This window comes from Hyperolius riggenbachi, chromosome 7, assembly GCF_040937935.1.
Source record: "Hyperolius riggenbachi isolate aHypRig1 chromosome 7, aHypRig1.pri, whole genome shotgun sequence".
Lineage (NCBI taxonomy): Eukaryota > Metazoa > Chordata > Amphibia > Anura > Hyperoliidae > Hyperolius > Hyperolius riggenbachi.
The window spans coordinates 289,938,859-289,955,045 of record NC_090652.1 but is presented as its reverse complement, the minus strand read 5'-3'; the positions used below and the strand labels follow the sequence as shown (position 1 = coordinate 289,955,045).

Genomic DNA, 16,187 nt, shown 5'->3' with positions numbered 1-16,187 from the left:
GTGCAGGCATTGGTAGGCTTCGAGCGGAGGTGGCATTCACGTTGTAGGCAGCAGGGTAGCATTTGCATTGTAGGCGGTGTTTGTGGTGCGCGCATGCAGGCTTTGGTAGGCTTCGGGCGGAGGTGGCATTCATGCTGTAGGCAGCGGGGTGGTGTTCGCATTGTAGGCGGTAGTTGTGGTGCGCGCATGCAGGCTTTGGTAGGCTTCGGGCGGAGGTGGCATTCACGCTGTAGGCAGCGGGGTGGTGTTCGCATAGTAGGCGGTGTTTGTGGTGTGCGCACATGCAGGCTTTGGTAGGCTTCGGGCGGAGGTGACATTCATGCTGTAGGCAGCGGGGTGGTGTTCGCATTGTAGGCGGTAGTTGTGGCGCGCGCATGCAGGCTTTGGTAGGCTTCGGGCGGAGGTGGCATTCACGCTGTAGGCAGCGGGGTGGTGTTCGCATAGTAGGCGGTGTTTGTGGTGTGCGCACATGCAGGCTTTGGTAGGCTTCGGGCGGAGGTGGCATTCACGTTGTAGGCAGTGGGGTGGTGTTTGCATTGTAGGCGGTATTTGTGGTGTGCGCACATGCAGGCTTTGGTAGGCTTCGGGCGGAGGTGGCATTCACGTTGTAGGCAGTGGGGTGGTGTTTGCATTATAGGCGGTAGTTGTGGTGTGCGCACATGCAGACTTTGGTAGGCTTTGGGCGGAGGTGGCATTCACGTTGTAGGCAGTGGGGTGGTGTTCGCATTGTAGGCGGTGTTTGTGGTGCGCACATGCAGGCTTTGGTAGGCTTTGGGCGGAGGTGGCATTCACGTTGTAGGCAGTGGGGTGGTGTTTGCATTGTAGGCGGTAGTTGTGGTGTGCGCACATGCAGGCTTTGGTAGGCTTCGGGCGGAGGTGGCATTCACGTTGTAGGCAGCGGGGTGGTGTTTGCATTGTAGGCGGCGTTTGTGGTGTGCGCACATGCAGACTTTGGTAGGCTTCGGGCGGAGGTGGCATTCACGTTGTAGGCAGCGGGGTGGTGTTTGCATTGTAGGCGGCGTTTGTGGTGCGCACATGCAGGCTTTGGTAGGCTTCGGGCGGAGGTGGCATTCACGTTGTAGGCAGCGGGGTGGTGTTCGCATTGTAGGCGGTGTTTGTGGTGTGCGCACATGCAGGCTTTGGTAGGCTTTGGGCGGAGGTGCAATTCATGTTGCATGCATCAGGGTAGCGTTTGCATTGTAGGCGGTAGTTGTGGTGTGCGCACATGCAGGCGTAGCTAGGGTGTTTAACACCCGGTGAGCGAGTGTGGCGCACAAAGAACACCATAGCGAAATGGAATAGGACACCCCGTGCCGGAAAGCATTATGGAGAGCAGCAGCACAGAATGGTGCTACTTGGCTGTTTGAGCAAATAGGCCGCAAGGGTTTACTAATCAGTTGGTAAAGATACAGTACTTTTCTATGTCTTTAAGTCTGGAGTATCAGGAAGTGACAGACAGCCTATCACACTGCTCACCAAATGTGATTTCCACTTCTGCAGGTCTTCAGGATTCTGACAGTTATATTCCACAATCAATGCAAGGAAATCCACCGACTCCTGGAAGAAAATAAACAGAGGGTCAGTGTCTGCAGCACTGAAAACACCCTACTAGACTGTATTACAACTGATTGTGTGTACAAGAAGTCATGGAAAAGCATGTGATCAGTGTGATCAGGGCATGGGGATCGATGGGGATCAGTGTGATCAGTGGATCGATCGAAATTACAGTCAGAATGGATGGTAAATCTTAACTGATTAAACACGTAGGGGAGTGGCAAAAGATCGGCCCATAGCGTTGCACTCTATCAAACAGTGAAACTCTGCAGTTTGATAGATTTTCAGTAGATTCCGAGGTGAATTGAAAATCTTGTGCCGTGTATGTATATGATCCCTCTATGATCAGATTCAGAAGGATTGATTTGTTTGCCACATTGGGTGGCAATATAAAGGTGTATGGGCACCTTAACAGATTGGGCCAACATAATATCAATTCAGATGAGAGCCACACAGGCATTAAACCCTTTGAAGCGGACCTGAACTCAGAACTTCCTCTTTGCTCTAAAAGATAAGCAACAGCACAATAACCTTTAAAGAAAAACATTTCTTTGTTACAGCTGAAACATCCTGCAATAAATCTGCACTGAGTCTACTTTCTTGGAAGCAGACATATTGTGAACATCCTGTGATTTCAAATTAGCTGCTTTGCCGTGGCAGTCAGCTGACATAGCTGAGGGATCAAATTACAACTTGTAATAAGTCACAGATGAAGGGGAATTAGAAAGGCTAAACTCTCTAAATATATACAGGGTGCATGTCTCTCTGTGTTCCTTCTGTCCTTTGCAGGAGTTTAGGTCCACTTTAAACCTATTGGGAAAGCAGTTTTCTAGGCCCAGGGATGCATGGAACAGGAAAGCAGGAACGACTCACCAGGATATGAGGATTTATTGACTGAGAGGCCTCCAGGTCTGCCGGGTGCAGAGCAACAGACAGCTTTCCATCTGGCAAAACAAACACAATCGTCTATCATTAACGCATGTTGTAGATGTTGGAAATAATAATTAATTATGCCAAGCAACTCCACATTGCACACCGCAGAGGCCAAAGACCAAGTGCTCAGATGAAAGCAACAACTTCCAGTCTGCATAACTCTAATAGTACAGCTCAGGCAGCACGGTGACATAGTGGATAGCACTCTCGCCTTGCAGCGCTGGGTCCACGGCTTGAATCCCAGCCAGAACACTATCTGCATGGGGTTTGTATGTCCTCTCTGTGTCTGCGTGGGTTTCCTCCAGGCACTCTAGCTTCCTCCCACATCCCAAAAATATACAGATAAATTAATTGGCCTCCCCTAAAAAAATTGTCCCTAGACTACGAAGATGTAGTGACAAGACAATATACTCTGTACATCACTGCGGAAGACGTCAGCTCTATATAAATCAGTGGCATAGCAAAAGGGGGTGCAGAGGTTGTGACCGCACCGAGGCCCTTGACTCAGAGGGCCCCCAGAGGGGACCTCCCTCAACTGGAGTGTTAGCTTTTTATTGGTCCTGTACTAGTAATAATCACTTACCGTATATAAATGCTTTGAATAGTAATGGTCATTAACAAACTGTTCCCCATCACCCGCTAGCACCTCTGACCTCTGTGGTTGCCATTGGCAGGTTTTGGTGTGCTAGAATGCTTGGGGGGCCCAATGTAAAACTTGCACTGGGGCCCACAGCTCCTTAGCTACACCATTGATATAAATACTAAATAATAATACGTCTGTTTCTTTAAATGTTTAGAAAGATATGGCAAAGGGCGCACTGTATAGGGGTGAGCGGTAACGCCTCAGGCAGTCACTTGACAATTTCCTCTAATTTCCTCCTGAAATCTGCCAACGAATTCGAGAAACTGTAAAAGGCAAATTTTAAAGAGACTCTGTAACAAAATTTTCAGCCTTATTTCTTCTATCCTTTAAGTTCCTATACCTGTTCCAATTTGGTCTGGATTACTGTAGCCTTTTCTAGTTGCACTGTCTCTGTAATATAACTATGTTGCACTGTCTCTGTAATATAACTAATCTTCTTTTCTATGTAAAGCTTTGTCGTCCCAGGGAGGAATGGGCTGCCTCTGCTGTGATAGGAAGAAGTTATGCACGCCCCCTGCACGCCCCCTCTTGGCTCTGTGTGCTTTGTTTATTCCTGAGGCTGAGGGAACTGCCTGTCACATGCTGAGAAACTGTGAGAATCTCTGACTGGAGTGCAGATAATTCACTATGTAATCAAAAATTGTAGTAAGATGAGAGATCACAGATCTCGATTGGTATGTTTTTTATTGTACAAATCGGACAGTACAGATTCCCTTTAAAGCAAATTATTCTACTAAAAATTTTGGTAAGCGAAAGCGGTCCAATTTACAGCAATATTTAACTTTAAAAATGTAATGGCTCATTTCTAGTACTGTATATAAGGCATACATTTATCAGGTTTATTTCACAAAAATATTTGTTTAACAAAACAGCTGAACAAATATGGCAAAATGACTTTGTATATAAATATTTTATTTTTTTTTATGATATTTTTTATTACATTTCTCTTGCTTATATACACATACATACAATACAAGCTTATTGGACTGACATTGGCGACCATCATGTTTCGCTTGTGGCATCGTCAGGCACGAGTGACGCCAGCTGAGTTAATCATAACGCTCATCGGAGATTTACAACAAGTTTTTTTATCTCACAGAAATTTGGCTTTATCAGTTATTGATACTGATTTGCACAAACAGCACTTATCTCGGTGCAAAGTTTAAATCCTCAGATGTTATTAGGTGTAATCAAAATATAGCGGCAAAAAAAAATTGTTGAAAGGAGACTCAGTCTACACTTATATATGTTAAAGGAGATTTCTAATCACCATGTCATATAGGTCTTCCTTTTTGTGGAGTGCAGTCCACCTGGAAGAAGAAGGGCTTTTCGGCGCCTGCTTTTCGGCGGTTGCGATGACTCGGAGGGGGGATAGTATTTAACCCCCACCCGAATTTGTGCGGTAGCAGGATGAGCAGTCATTTGGCTTACCCTGCCCCAAAAATCCTGGGCGCCAGGACGCCATGTACTCCCACTGGGCGGGGAGATGGCTGGTGTTATGGTACAAGCATGCTAATGTTACTGCCCCCTAGTGGATGTTTCATAAAAATTATCAAAATTACAATCTGGTGGTACATTTTAACCAATCGGGTGCAACGGTAAATTGGCGCCCTGTAAAGTTGCACAGTATCAAACAGTGCAATGCTGCAGTTCAATACATTTTAAATAGATTTCATAGTGAAATCGATTGAAAATCCGTGTGCAATGTATGGAGGGTTTCGATACCCCTGTGAACAGATTTGGATCAGAGAGCGATTGATAGGTTTGTCACATTGGATGGCAATAGGTTATGGCCACCTTTACACACTATTTATCATCCTCATCATCAAGCGAACATTTTTCAGTCTGATTGTACAACTCTTGTACAATCTCACAAACAGGATTTTTGTCACTATAACAAACGTTTATATAGCAAAAGTTAATTTGGGTAATGAATGTAATGACTAACTAAATAGCTTTCTGGCTAGTTTTTAAAACCTACATTTATTTCTGCTTCAGGCATGATACAGAACGGCATCAAAACTGTACAAAACTAAATGTTACATGCATAAGCTTATAATATATGAGATGTCTGGCTACATGTAAAATGGAGACTACTCTTCAAGAGTGGACTGCTGACATTCAAATCCCTACACAATCTGGGCCCTGGATACATAAAGGACTTGCTGAAACTGCACCACACCCCTCACAACCTCAGATCAACAGGATCCATAAACTTGGTCACTCCCAGAGTGCACCTCAAAACCTTTGGAGCCAGAGCTTTCTGTCATGCTGCCCCTACCCTTTGGACTTCCTTACCACACACAGTAAAGACAGCTTCATCCCTGGAGTTATTCAAATCCACGCTGAAAAGCCACCTGTTTAGCCTGGCGTTTGCGCAGTGTCGGACTGGGAGGTGGAAAAACTGAGGGAATCCACCTGCTGGCCAAGCAGCAGTAACCCTGTGTTATCGCTCCCAATAGAAACCTGCAGCAAGTCTTCACTGTGAGCAGCAATACATGATTACCCCTGCTTGGCCAGCAAGTGGATTTCTCAGGTTACTCCACTTCCCAGTCCGACACTGCATTTGCGGAGAATTCTTCCTCTGTGCCAACATTTATCAATTAACCAATTACTGGTCTGAGCCAATCCTTGTGTGCTTTGAGTCCTATAGGAGAAAAGCTCTTTACAAATGTTATTTGTTGTTGTTTGTTGATGTTAGAAAGCCTGCAGAACAGTGATGAGTGAATGTGGCCAGTTGTTTTGCAAAAACAGATGAGAATGTTTGCAAAAAGATGGCGAGCAAAAGAAACTTACTTTTGACAAATGAGAAAACACATTTTCGCACAGGTGAGAATGTGCAAAAATATACAATATATTTACAGTAAATTAATTGAAGTCAATGGGCATAATAAAACACATTTTCACACAGATGATAATATTCGCAAACGTATATGAAACATGTTCACTAAATGTATTGAAGTCAATGGGCATGAGAAAACATTTTTAAAAATGTTCTCATTTTAGCCAAAAAAAAGTGTATCTTGCAGAAATCCAGTATATTTTTGTGAAAATATCAAGTCAGGTGAAAATGCAAATTTCAGTGAGAACATGACTGGCAAAATTGAAATTAAATTTCTACTGAAGATATCATATTTTTTAGGTATCTATGTGTGAGGACGCTCCCGTGGGACATCAGGGGGAGTGAAGAGAAGGCTGCGCAAGTGCAGTAAGGCGGAAGTAACAGGCGGCAGGGACCAGAATATCGGTGAGTGGCTGCGCGGGCACAGGAAGTCTGCGGCTGGCCATTAGAAGCTCCAGGTAAGTTCAACTCTTTTTCCCTAAGGGCCCCCTACAGTACTCCTTTAAATATTATTTTATTAAATTATTTTTGAGCGAAGAGAAAATGTTAAACCTGGATTCTTGGTGAACTAGGAGTCCTAGCTCTGTTTGACAGTTACAGGTGCGTAGTTAGTGTCTTATATCTGTGGCCCATGCCATGAATATGGTTTTGGGATGCCTCGGATGTCCTCTCTGGTGTACCCAGCAGAAGTGCCCCGAACCTATTTCTACCTAACCACTCCACGCTACTTTAAAGTGTACAAGCATTTATAGTTACCATGGGCTTCCTCTAGCCCCCTGCAGGCTTGCCATCTTCTTGGGCCGCTCCATTGGGTCTACAGTGGTCTGGAGGAACTACCCATGGTGAGTATAAATGTTTGTAGTTTGAAAGTCTTAGGTTTCTTTTAAGCAAGAACTAGTCCAGAAGTTGGTAGCCATTAGCCATCCGGCAGCAAAGCAAGTCATCCAGCATAGCATCATCAGGTCAGTTGGTCACTAAATAGTATCAGTTGGTCACAGCACAGCATCACCAGGTCATTAAGCAAGCCAGCTCAACATCAACACAAGCCAGCCCAGCATCAGCACCAGCCAGCCCAGCATCACCAGCAGCCAGGCCAGCCATCCCAGCATCACCAGCAGCAAGCCCAGCATCACCAGAAGCCAGGGCAGCAAGGCCAACCAGCCCAGCATTACCAGCAGCCAGCCCAGCATCACCAGCAGCCAGGCCAGCCAGCCCAGCATAACCAGCAGCCAGCCCAGGATCACCACCAGCGAGGCCAGCCAGCCCAGCATCACCACCAACCAGCCCAGCATCACCACAAGCCAGCCCATCATCACTATCAGCCAGGCCCACCAGCTCAGCATCACCACTAGACAGGTCAGCCAGCATCACAGCCAGCCTAGCATCACCAACAGCCAGGCCAGCCAGCCCAGCATCACAAGCAGCCAGGCCAGCCAGCCCAGCATCACCAGCAGCCAGCCCAGCATCACCAGCAGCCAGCCCATCATCACCACCTGCCAGCATCACAGCCAGTTAGCACCACAGCCAGCCAGCAGCAGCAGCAGCAGCCAGCCAGTATCACAAAAAAAGTTCCCAATTGAGGTACTTACCTCAGTAGAGGGAATCCAGAAGCGTCTCCTGTCCCCCTAGCCTCCAACGATCCAGTGCTGGGACCCCTGAACCTCTTCTACAAGCCTTTGTTGAAGAGGTGTGCACGGCCGTGCTTCCTTCCATAAATGAGCGTGGCCACACTGCGCTAGATGCCTCGCGCCTATGCAGTAGCACAGAGCCACTTGGGCTAGGCCTTTTCTTCCGGGCCCAAGCGACTCCACGCTTTTGTGCAGACGTGAGGCATTCTGGCCTCTTTACACTTAAGGCATGTCATTAACCACGAAATATGTCAGTCCTTGTAGTCATGAAGTTTAGTTCAGCATCTGTCCTCCCCATCTTATGTGTATAGGACTGTAGTTCAATTATGCATATACTGTAAGATGAGATTCTGAGATATCATTTTTTAAATAAAGGAACTGATAGCAGATTTATACCATGAGAATGATTGATTGAATTAATAATTATTAACACTGATTGCAACTCTCACCTGCTGTAGAATACGAGCTGTGGTATAAGTTTGAAACCTTCTCATGAGCTTCTAGCACAATCTGCAGAGACTGTGGGTTTGTTTTCTCTTGAAGAACTTCAAAGGTGATCCAGGTGTGGACCAGATCCCCAAATGCACGGAAGACAAACTCGGCGTATAATGTATACAGCTCAACTGGGCTAACTCCAGTGAATTGTGGAAGATCAGTAAAGTCTCCTCTGTATATTACACCAACAGGCTTGATGCCAGAATTTACCAGGATGTCCAGTAGCCTCCTGTAACACTCTAGTTGTGCATCATCCTTAAACATAGAAGTCCATTCTAGTAGTATCTTATAGTGAGTGACCCCATTCTTCTGTAGAACTGGAATCTCCTCCTTCAGTTCATGTAGGTCATTATAACGGCACCCAAGTATATCATCTGTCCATGCTTCATTAGAAAGTCCACCTCTGCTACTTCTGAGAGGTCCAGCTAATGCAATCAAGTCTTTATCAGCTGTAGAGAAGCTTCCATGACACAAGGACCAGAGCAGGACCAGGAGGAGCCCTCTCCAGGCTGGACCCATTCTGGAGAGTCTGTGTCTAACCATGGATCAGTAAAAATATTTATGTGAAGATACAAGCCATTCAGTTGACACTAAACATCTTATCTCCAGAGTAGATAACATGTAGAAGGGCTATATTCAGAGAGATAAAGTGGCAGCTGCAAAGTTGAGAAACAATGATTTTCCTCAACCCAAGAAAACAGAAATAGAAACCATTTCGATAAGACAAGTTCAGTCTAGGTTATGAAGTTTCAAGAATGATTTTTTTAACCAGAACAATTACCCATTAATGCTGAACAATTCTAAGGTCTAGTAAATAGTAAGAATGCCAGTGGAAATGAAATACAGAGGTAAAAAAAAATGATTGTTTTATATGCCTCCAAATTATGATTTCGCTATCTCACCAAAACTTGGCTTAACAAACTGGGAGTGTTCTGAACCCTCTCCAGTTCTCCACAACTTGTTTACAAAGCTCTACACGCAACTTGATTATTACCCAATAATTTATCAGACTCAGATGATAAGGAGTAAAGTGAATTGTTTAGACAAGAGCAAACCCCAACACACGTGAATCTAGAATTTTTATTTCCTCTGACCTGCTAAAAAAAAAGAGGCAAGAAAGTATTAGATTGTGTTCAATGGATCCATTGTGCCCGTTAACAGATATGTATCATACATAGCATTGCTATCTATGTCATGTTCTAGTTCTGTCCAGTATCCAGAAAAGTCATCCAGGACTGGAATTCTGTCACTCCAATGAACACAACAGACAATGAACAGAACGGACACATTGGCACATCTCTGAATGGATCCTATGCTTACTTCACCACTAAGGGTTTTTACCCCTTTAGGACCAGAGCCAATTTCACCTGTCAGCGCTCCTCCCATTCTACTGTAGATAAAATCCACACATTTTATTTGCCCATTTGATCTGGTTATTGCAACGTTTAAAATATTTCCCTAGTACAATGTATGGCGCCAATATTTTATTTGGAAATAAAGGTGCATTTTTTCAGTTTTGCGTCCATCACTAATTGTAAGCCCACAAATTTAAAAAATCACAATTATATACCCTCTTCACATACCTATTAAAAAGTTCAGTTCCTAAGGCAACTATTTCTGTATTTTTTTATGTATATATATATATATATATATATATATATATATATATATATATATATATATATATGTTTGGGTACTATGGGGGAGTGTGGGAGGGAAATAGTTAATTTTAGATGTAAATGTAGGTATTTTTATTGAATAAAATGTTTTTTGATGTAGTTTTAGTCATTATTTCCGATTCATGTATGTAAGGACATGAATCGGAAGTAATGCATGCACACTGCACAGTAACAACAGGAAGATACAATGACGCCGGCATTCATTAAATCAGGGACTTAGATTAATTTGCCCATTTGTGTTTGCTAACCGGCGGTAACGGTAGCGCGCACCTGGTGCAGTAAGTAGTTAAAGGACCACTATCGCAGGAGATAAGGTTTGCTGTATAATGAGGAGTTTCTGTATGCAGCCTACCTCAAAAGAAAGCTCCAAAAACAGTGGTGTTCTGCTTAAACATTGAACTGCTAACCCACAATATGATAAATTAAACTGCGCTCCACAGAATCAAAATAAATACTCAATAGGGGATCGCAGCTGGTTTCAGAGTCACCTCACTCCAATCAATATACAATTCCACAAGTCACTTGCTGCACATACTTAGTCCTATTCTCCAGCAGAGATATGACCCCTATAGTGAAAACAGAATGAAAAGAGCGCACATAGTGCTCAGCACTGTTTGGACAAAATTTCAATTTCCACCTCGTGCTGCACTCCAGGGGGATGTACCTTCACCACTGGGACTAGAAAGAGGTTTCCCCCCATGTGAATCCACTCACCGGATAGCAGCTTGTAACTTTGCACGCCGAAATCTGCAATAATCCACGCTCCTCAGACCAGTCTCCACTTAAAACCTCTTTATTTAAAAACGATAAAAGACTATCCAAGTACACCGGACATCAAAGCAACTCTTGGCTGCGGATACAGGGTGCTCAGTCCTCACTTGGTTCGCCTGCACTTCCGGAATGTCATCGTGCTGCCTGGCTCCGCCCTACGCGTTTCGTCGCAATGACTCATTCTCTGCTGACACGCTCTCTGGTGAGTGCACGCAGTGTCACTGTGCCTGTCTGGTACCTGTCTGTGTGTGACAGGTGCACATTGTAATACCCATCACTGCATATACCTACCTGTTGTTCACTTCAGTCAGTGCACCCACCTACCTACGTGAGCGCATGCAGTGTCACTGTGCCTGTCCGGTACCTGTCTGTGTGTGACAGGTGCACATTGTAATATACTCATTACTGCATATACCTACCTGTTGTGTTCAGTGCACCCACCTACCTACGTGAGTGCACACAGTGTGATATACCACTCCGTGCATACCTGTTAACTGCACCTGTGTGACTGCACATTGTATTAGTCAAGTCAGTGCATACCTTTCACTTCATCCCCCCCAATATGGACAAAACAAAAGGCAGAGGCAGGCCACATGGCAGGTCTGTTCGAGGTCGCGCTGTCGTGATTTTGTGTCGCCCGCGACCAAAATACAGTGTTCAGAAGAAGGCACGTGCCATCAACCCCCAATGTTGTTAGGACATTGCGCAAAAGGTGGATCAGCGCAACACCAGGCTGCCTCCGAATGGCCTCCAATCAGAGATGCGCTGAGCCCCCCCAGGAACTACAAACGCACCTTGAACCCAAACAGAAGCTCTGCATATACACCAAAAGCATGGCTGTTAAGTGGGAGCAGCTGACCAAAAACGAATTAAATTAGTACATAGCAAGGAAATGAGCAGCGCTACTTAAAAACAGACTAGTGCCCACCTGCAAAAGAGTGCAAGCCCCACTTGTGGGGTCGAATACACACCGAGCATACACATGACACAGGTCTGTTCGAGGTCGTGCTGTCGTGATTTCGTGTCGCCCGCGACCAAAATACAGTGTTCAGAAGTAGGCACGTGCCATCAACCCCCAATATTGTTAGGACATAGTTGACTACTTAAAGAGACTCTGTAACATGAAAAAGATCCCCTGGGGGGTACTCACCTCGGGTGGGGGAAGCCTCCGGATCCTAATGAGGCTTCCCACGCCGTCCTCTGTCCCACGGGGGTCTCGCTGCAGCCCTCTGAACAGCCGGCGACAGGCCCGACTGTAATTTCAATATTTACCTTTGCTGGCTCCAGCGGGGGCGCTGTGGCTGCTTTCCTCTCCGAACTACACGGAAATACCCGATCTCAGTCGGGTCCGCTCTACTGCGCAGGCGCCAGAAACTTGCGCCTGCGCAGTAAAGCAGACCCGACGGCGATCGGGTATTTCCGTGTAGTTCGGAGCCGACAGCCGTCAGAGCGCCTGCGCAGGAGCCAGGAAGGTAAATATTACGTCACGGCTGCACGGAGGGCTGCAGCGAGACCCCCGTGGGACAGAGGACGGCGTGGGAAGCCTCATTAGGATCCGGAGGCTTCCCCCACCCGAGGTGAGTACCCCCCAGGGGATTTTTTGAGGTTACAGATCCTCTTTAACACAGAACACCTTATCTTTCTCAGCTTCCGCACGGAACCATGACATATCTTTCTCCTCCTGCTCTGATTCTGGCACCCCACTTAGCACTCAGTCGGCCGCCACCACCAAAGTGCCATCGCCCCAGGGCTCAGCGGTGTGGAAATGTTTTTGTGTGTCTGCCTCAGATGAGAGCAATGCCATCTGTACTCTCTGTCACCGAAAATTGAGCTGTGGAAGGACCAAGACCCGCGTAGGGACAATTACCTTACGAAGGCACATGATTACAAAGCACAAACTGCAATAGGATGACCACCTGAGGAAAAGCAGCACACAAAAGCAAAGCCACACACCGCAGTGGAAGATACCAGGCCGCAATTTTTTCTCAAAAAAGGCAATACCTACACTGTACCATGATGCTGAAAGGCAAGTAGTGACATCTCTGGCACGCAGCGTTGGGTCAAGGGTCCATCTGACCACGGATGCCTGGTCTGCAAAGCACGCTCAGCCCTGCCCGAAGACTAAGGCCTCAATTCACTGAGCTTATCTCCTGTCTTTAATAACTCTTCTAGAGTTGTTACCATGGTGATAAGGCATGTAGTATTCAGGAAACATTTTACCTCAGGCAAACCTAAAGTTAACTCTTCTATCTTTAAGTTAACTCTTTAATCCTTAAAATAAATCCAGAGTTAAAGGCTGTTCATTAACTGCGTGTGAAAATAACTACAGAGGAGGTAAATTAACTACAGAAGAGGTAACGTAAGGAATGAAGAGATAAGATAACTCTCTTACTAGTGGAGGTAAGTTTTCTCTTGCCTTATTATCTCCAGCATGATCTTAGTGAATTGAGGCCTAAGTCAGTCCCCACACACAGCATCTCTGCCTGCACGCCGTGTGACTGCCTGCCCCAAGACTAAGTTACTCCCCACACAGCATCTCTGCCCGCAGGCCACTTGACTGCCTTCTCTGCCACCACCAACAGGGTCCAGGACTCCAGGTGGATTCCTGAATTTTTAAGGCAGCTGCTAGCAGTACTTTTTCTGGTACGTGTACATGCCTGCCTAATTGTTCTGGCTGCATTGCAGCTGCAACAACAAAACAAAAGGCATGTACATATTCCAATTCCTCTTCGTGATCATTACCTTGCCGCGGTGAAGGGTCTTGCGTATCACAATGAAGCAATGACCGCCGGCTATATGAGTGTGTTGGGGGGGGGGCACACCAAAGATAATAAGGTTGTTGCTTCATTGTGGACAGACCAAATTTGATCAGCTGGACAGTCACTGTTCTGTCATTCAGCTACCTCAGCCCGGCAACCATATGGGCTGGAAAGCCGCCATCACCTGCACTCTCGTCATGGTGCGCACCAGTCCAGCACGGCCGTCACTACACAAACAGCTGTTTGCAGTCACTGCATACCTTTCACTGCATCTTTGACTGCACATTGTATTATACTTGGCAGTCAGTGCATACCTTTCACTTGAATGGATGGCAGACTTGCCCTCCATAACAGATTCTCGTTAAAGGATTTAAAGTTGAATCATCTCATATACAGCAGGGCCTCGAAAGTCCTCCTGTATTGTTATTTTTGGTCACTACCTCGGGCTGCCTTCCTTGGATGTGTGGTGGTAGCCGTTCCTGCTCCTTTGCCCCCAGCGTGCCTGCTGCCTTCCTTGGATGTGTGGTGGTGGTAGGCGTTTCTTAGGCTCCCACTCCGGACCAGAATCGAACCAGGATTCCCCGACCATTACCCGTGGTCACCATGCTACTGAGAAAGTACCATCGAAAGTTTCACACAGTTGAATGAATGGCAGACTTGCCCTCCATAACAGATTCTCGTTAAAGGCAAGTGGTGTCATCTCTGGCACACAGCGCTGGGTCAAGGGTCCATCTGACCACAGATGCCTGGTCTGCAAAGCATGCTCAGGGCAGGTACATTACTTATACAGCAAATGGGTCCTTACTTGGATGTGTGGTGGTGGTAGCCAGTTCTCAGGCTCCCACTCTGGACCAGAATCGAACCCCGATTCCCCGGCCATTACCTGTGGTCACTCACAATGGCAGACTTGCCCTCCATTACAGATTCTCGTTGCAGGTACTGAACAGCCAGCAGAAAATGTAATTTAAAAAAATAGATGTAAGCTTTAACAATGGTAGAGAAAGAACCATCGAAAGTTGATAAGGCAGTCAGACATTACCTGATATCACTGAGGAAGAGCAATCTCGCCATGGTGCTCACCAGTCCAGCACGGTCGTCACTACACACACCTGTGAGCTGTGTGCGGTGCGTTACACAGTTAGTTTGGTGTGTCAGTGTGAAGCAGTACTCTAATTACACTCCCTGATTGATGTATACACATGTAAGATGTTTTAAAGCACTTTATGCCTGCAATTTAGCATTCAATGTGATTTCTGCCCTTAAAACACTGCTTTGCATCAAATCCAGATTTTTCCCTGGGAATTTTGGCGTTTATCTCACTCCACCATGCCCCCCTTCAGGTGTTAGACCCATTGAAACATCTTTTCCATCACTTTTGTGGCCAGCATAAATGTTTCTAGTTTACAAAGTTCGCCTCCCCATTGAAGTCTATTGCGGTTCGCGAAAGTTCGTGCGAACCAAACTTTTGCGGAAATTTGCGAACCCGGTTCGCGAAACGAAAATCGGAGGTTCGGGTCATCTCTACTCCTGAGAAACCATAGATTTCATGGTCGATCTTCCAGTTTCCCAGGGTAAAACTGTCATTTGGGTAGTGGTGGACAGGTTTAGTAAGATGTCACACTTTGTACCTCTTCCTAAGTTGCCTTCAGTGAAGGAATTGACACAGATTTTTGTGGAAAATATTTTCAGAATTCATGGTGTTCCTGAAGACATTGTTTCTGACAGAGGGGTGCAATTTGTCTCTCAGTTTTGGCATGGTTTTTGTGAAAAACTGGGAGTATCTTTATCATTTTCTTTCATCCTGGGTCTAATGGGCAAACTGAGAGAATGAATCGGTCACGGTCATTAGAACATTATTTGAGGTGCTTTGTTTTAGATTGCCAGGAAGATTGGGTTCAGTTTTTACCATTTGCTAAATTTGTTATGAACAATCAGGTTAACAGTTCTACCAAGATGTCTCCTTTTCAGGTCATCTATGGTTCTAACCCTAAGTTCAATGCACTTTCTGGTATTTCCAATCTTCCTGAGTTAGAGGAATGGTCCACGAGGTGCGACCAAATTTGGAAACAAGTACAGGAAAATATCAGCAATGCTGTAAATACCCAGAAATTGTTCTTTGATAAGCACCAAACTGTTGAGGATGAATTTAGGCCTGAAGATTTAGTTTGGGTTTCTACCCATCACATTCCATTATGCCAGCCGTCTGCCAAGCTGGGACCCAAGTTCATTGGTCCATATCCAGTCATTGAAAAGATCAACCGAGTAACTTATAGGGTTAAATTGCCCAGATCCATTAGGGGGATTAACTCTTTTCATGTTTCACTGTTGAAGTCTGCTGCTAATTACCGGACTTCGGACCCACCCCCTCCACCCATGGAAGTTGATGGTCACCAAGAATTTGAAATAGAGAAAATTCTTGGCTCCCGTATTGTAAGAAATTCTTTGCAATATCCAATTGACTGGAAGGGATATGGACCAGAAGAAAAATCTTGGGTTCCTGCTAAACAGGTTCATGCTGATTTAGCAATAAGGGAGTTTTATAAGAAAAATCCTGGGAAACCCAGGTTGGAGTGTCCAGAGTCCACTCCTAAGGGAGGGGGTACTGTAAGATCCTGTGGCCGCTTATGGCAGCGGAACGCCAAGACCCACGCTGAGGGTCAAGCCTCTGGGTTTTGGCCTGTCTCTGACGTCACTGGAGCGCATGGTGTTTAGCTCCCATTGGATAAGCGGCGGATGCGCTCTCAGTACGCACTCCACCGATGTAAACATTAACCACGTGAGCACATAGCGTGTCAGCATCTCTACTGACACGCTCTCTGGTGATTGGTTGCTTTGGATCCCTCTACTTTCTGATTGGGTAGTTCTAGTATAAAGGAAAGGTGA

The 16,187-nt window shown here is 45.8% G+C and overlaps 1 protein-coding gene across 1 annotated transcript in view; it reads right to left on the bottom strand.

Annotated features, from left to right (window-relative positions):
• LOC137526173 (lactase/phlorizin hydrolase-like) overlaps positions 1-8,614 on the bottom strand; it is a 65,526-nt gene extending 56,912 nt beyond the window's left edge. Inside the window, exons 1-5 of the mRNA XM_068247392.1 lie at positions 8,050-8,614; positions 7,145-7,320; positions 6,729-6,786; positions 2,428-2,498; positions 1,477-1,557 (exon numbers count right to left, since the gene is read on the bottom strand). Of these exons, the coding sequence (XP_068103493.1) occupies positions 1,477-1,557; positions 2,428-2,498; positions 6,729-6,786; positions 7,145-7,320; positions 8,050-8,614 (951 nt within the window). The remainder of the gene's footprint in view (positions 1-1,476; positions 1,558-2,427; positions 2,499-6,728; positions 6,787-7,144; positions 7,321-8,049) is intronic.
• Between the last annotated feature and the right edge of the window lie 7,573 nt (positions 8,615-16,187).